The following is a 3641-nucleotide window of genomic DNA, read 5'->3' on the forward strand; positions in this document are numbered from 1 at the left end:
AGTAGATCATCCGTATGGAAACCGAAATTAAAGGTGGTTAATCAAGAAAGAAAAAGAAGATACTAAAGTGTCAATATCAACAATCATCCCTTGATTTTGTAGGGTACTAATTTACTGCTTTTTGAAAAATGATAAAAACAAAACTGTGTAAACGAAGAAAAGTACAAAAGGATTCCTCAAAGAAACAATATTTTGTATTAATTCTAGTTCGTGTTCTAATATTTCATTGTAATTTAATTAAGAGTTTTTGTTTCTTTGGTTGTCACCGTCAAATTAGTTCTATTATTTTTCTTTATATTTGATGATAACCAACACTACAATAATCTAATCATGTACCATCTACCATGTTATAAGTCTACACAATTTGTCTCAATAAGATAATGTGATGACAAATAAATGTTAATTAGTTACAGATGAAACGGAGTGAAGACAATCTATTTGTGAGATTTTGAGAGGAAAGAAAAGAAAAGAAAAAAAAAAAGACAATATATGTGTCATATTTTTATTGACATTTTGTATCAGAATGTTCTGATAAAGCTCTTTTTGTTTAAGAATGATCAGATTGTCCTTGGTCGAACGAATATCTTCTGAAGCTGATTTTGCAACATCAAAATGAGAATTTCCAGATCTATCAATTAAGGCTTCAACACCACTCATTTGAAAGCATTTAAGGACGTATTTAATCGAACTCAATTATTTCACTGTCATAAAAACTTAAAAAGTTACAACCACTCAGACATTGTTAAGTGAATAATTATTGGTTTGCTTTGTTCGTGTTAAACTTATGACCATGTATTTTAAATTACGTACTTTTACTTTATGGACTTTAGTGCATTGCGGTGAATTCGCGAGTAGTCGACATCTACTTAATGCTCAACTTGTACGAAATTAGTGGTTTCAAATATAGTGGTTTAATGCTATGTTTGTACATAAGAATCATACATTTATGCTTAGCCATGAACATTGTCGTTCTTTTCCATTCAATTTATATGTTTTTACAAACATATGACGTAGAACAAAAATAAAATTTCCCAAAATAGGAAATTTAACTGTTATTATTATTATATATGTTTATATTGTTTAAAATTCAATCTTAGTTTTGATTTTGATATTGTAGAGTTAATGATATACCTCGAATTATATTTTAAGATCCAAAAAAACACACCGTTTGATTATCATAAATGTAATAAACCAACTAAACATAATTATCAAAAAAATAATTAAAACGAAAAGCTTGCATAAAAAGTTGATAAAAAAAAAAAAAAAAGCTAACACAATAAAATATCTCTTTTTATATGTGGATTAAAAAGGGAAGATCCACGTACATATTACAAATTTATGCAATGCATTAACACGACGTCGTAACACCTTGCTTTAAGCTGCAACAGTAACTGAAATAACTGTCAAAAGGCTTAATTCATATACCGGCGCCGACCACCGGCAGTTCACCATTGAAACTAAGAATCTTATAAACAAGCTTTAAGTGGTTTCCCACATAAACAATCATTGTAACTAAACGAAGACGCTTCAAGGTGCTCGAACCACGTCGCCACAGGGATCTGACCACATAGATGGTTATGGCTGACATCAAGATGGCCGATAAACGACGCTGAAGATATCGACTTAGGAATCGACCCTTTCAGCTTATTATACGATAAATCCATTATCATGAAGTAAGATCTTGGACCAAATACGTCTGGTATGCTTCCTTCAATCGCGTTTCTGCTAAGGTTTAAAATGCTAATGCGGGAGTTCAATAACGTCGCCGGAAGTTTGCCGGAAAGCATGTTTCCGTCGAGGTTTAATGTCCCCAACACCGCCATTTTTCCAAGAGAATCCGGAATCTGCCCGGAGAAACGGTTCAACGACAGATCTAGATCTGATAAACGGTAAATGTACGAAATCGTCTCCGGTATCGGCCCATAAATTCTGTTTCCACTCAACAATGCACGACTCAGCATCCGAAGCTTTCCGATGTTTCTTGGAATAGTTCCCGAAATCAAGTTGTTTCTTAGATCCAAATGCTTTAAAGACGACAGATCTGCTAGAGATCTCGGGATTCTACCTGTAAGTTTGTTATCTGCAACGTTGAGAACTGTAAGGCGGCGGAGCTTGCCGATATCGGAAGGAATTTCGCCGGAGATTTGGTTGCCAATGAGGTCGAGGATGCGAAGGAAGGAAAGAGAGGAGATGCAGGGAGGTATAGTACCGGAAATACCCTTCCAATCGGCTATAATTACACTGGATAGCCTCTCAAGCTTGCAGATAGCCGGAGAGATAGTTCCGGTCATGTAGCCGGTCCGGTGAGCCTTCTGGAAAAGCAGATCCTCGGACTCTCCACGGAGGTTTATGTCGGCAACCCGTTTTGTAGTCGGGTCGCAAGTAACACCATACCATTTGTTACAACAATCGTTACCTGTCCATGATTTAAAGATACCCAAGTAAGGCTCGTGTAAGCCTGCTTTGAATGCCAGCAACGCCGCCCTATCCGACGGCGGACATGCATTCACCGTTACACCGACGCTCAATAATAATGCAGCTCCGATCACCCATACGAAGGTACCCATTTCTGTCTTAATTATTTCACTCTTTACATACACTCTAGATCTACTTCTCTATATATGCATGTTTTTCCGGTGTGAAAAACGACAAGGTACGTGCATGTGAGGTGGGGTAATGAGAGTTGCACACTTAAATTGGATTTATTTATGACGATAATTTAAAAAAATAATAATAATAATAATAAATAAAATTAAAGACTAAGAAACAGACGAACGTATTCCCTGTAGCATGCTCTTGGAAAATAATAAGAAATTTGTTTTTAAACTTGATTAAAATTGTTCTCTTGTTCATAAATTTAAATTGATTATGCCTAGAATATAATTTATAAACTATACATGACGAATAAATATGAATATCTTATGAGGACAGGTGTTGCTATCATGCTAGATACAAAAAGATTGCGGTGGCCACTATATGATATCGCAAGTACTATGGCAGAATTATTATGTTTAGAACTTAAATGTGACTAACAGCGACACACACACTACACATTGCTTTTATATATATATATATATATATATATATATATATATATATATTAGAAAAAGTTTGGAGCCATGCTAAACACGACGCATGGAGGGTAATGATGTATTTTGTTACTGTTATCCAATGTGTACGCTATAATAACGAAGAAAGTGAAACTAGACCGTTGTAAATAGACAAATTTTGAATGTAAAATGCATGATTTAAAAAATGTGAATAGAACATATCTTAGTATTCGACAAGTGCATTACTATCATCGATAAATCTTCTTCCTTAGGGCTTATACCCATTGAATATAACTTGTAGTATTACTTTTGTTGTAACATTAAGACATTGTGCATGAAAGATGAAGTTTGAGAACATGTTACGATTGTTGGCATACGGGTCACATGTGAAGCTTTTTGGCCGTCAGTACTTGTAAACAAGTTGATAATCTGGTTTAAACAAAAGAAGTTGTTCAAGATCAATTGAAAAATTAATAGCAATGAAAATTAGCATTTATGTTTTGTAACTTGTGTTTTTGTTGATAAAACATACGATAAATTAATTAAAATTCACCAAGTCATATACTTAAATAGACAAATTTTGAATGTAAC

General features: G+C 34.1%; 1 protein-coding gene across 1 annotated transcript; it reads right to left on the reverse strand.

Annotated features, from left to right (window-relative positions):
- Window positions 1–1269: 1269 nt before the first annotated feature.
- Window positions 1270–2605, reverse strand: LOC145001179 (uncharacterized). Its single transcript, XM_078960534.1, has one exon. It carries the CDS (start codon window positions 2565–2567, stop codon window positions 1467–1469), a length of 1101 nt encoding a protein of 366 aa, XP_078816660.1. The 5' UTR covers window positions 2568–2605; the 3' UTR covers window positions 1270–1466.
- Window positions 2606–3641: the final 1036 nt, after the last annotated feature.

Source organism: Lactuca saligna, chromosome 6, assembly GCF_052625555.1.
Source record: "Lactuca saligna cultivar CGN05327 chromosome 6, ASM5262555v1, whole genome shotgun sequence".
NCBI classification, from domain to species: Eukaryota; Viridiplantae; Streptophyta; class Magnoliopsida; order Asterales; family Asteraceae; genus Lactuca; species Lactuca saligna.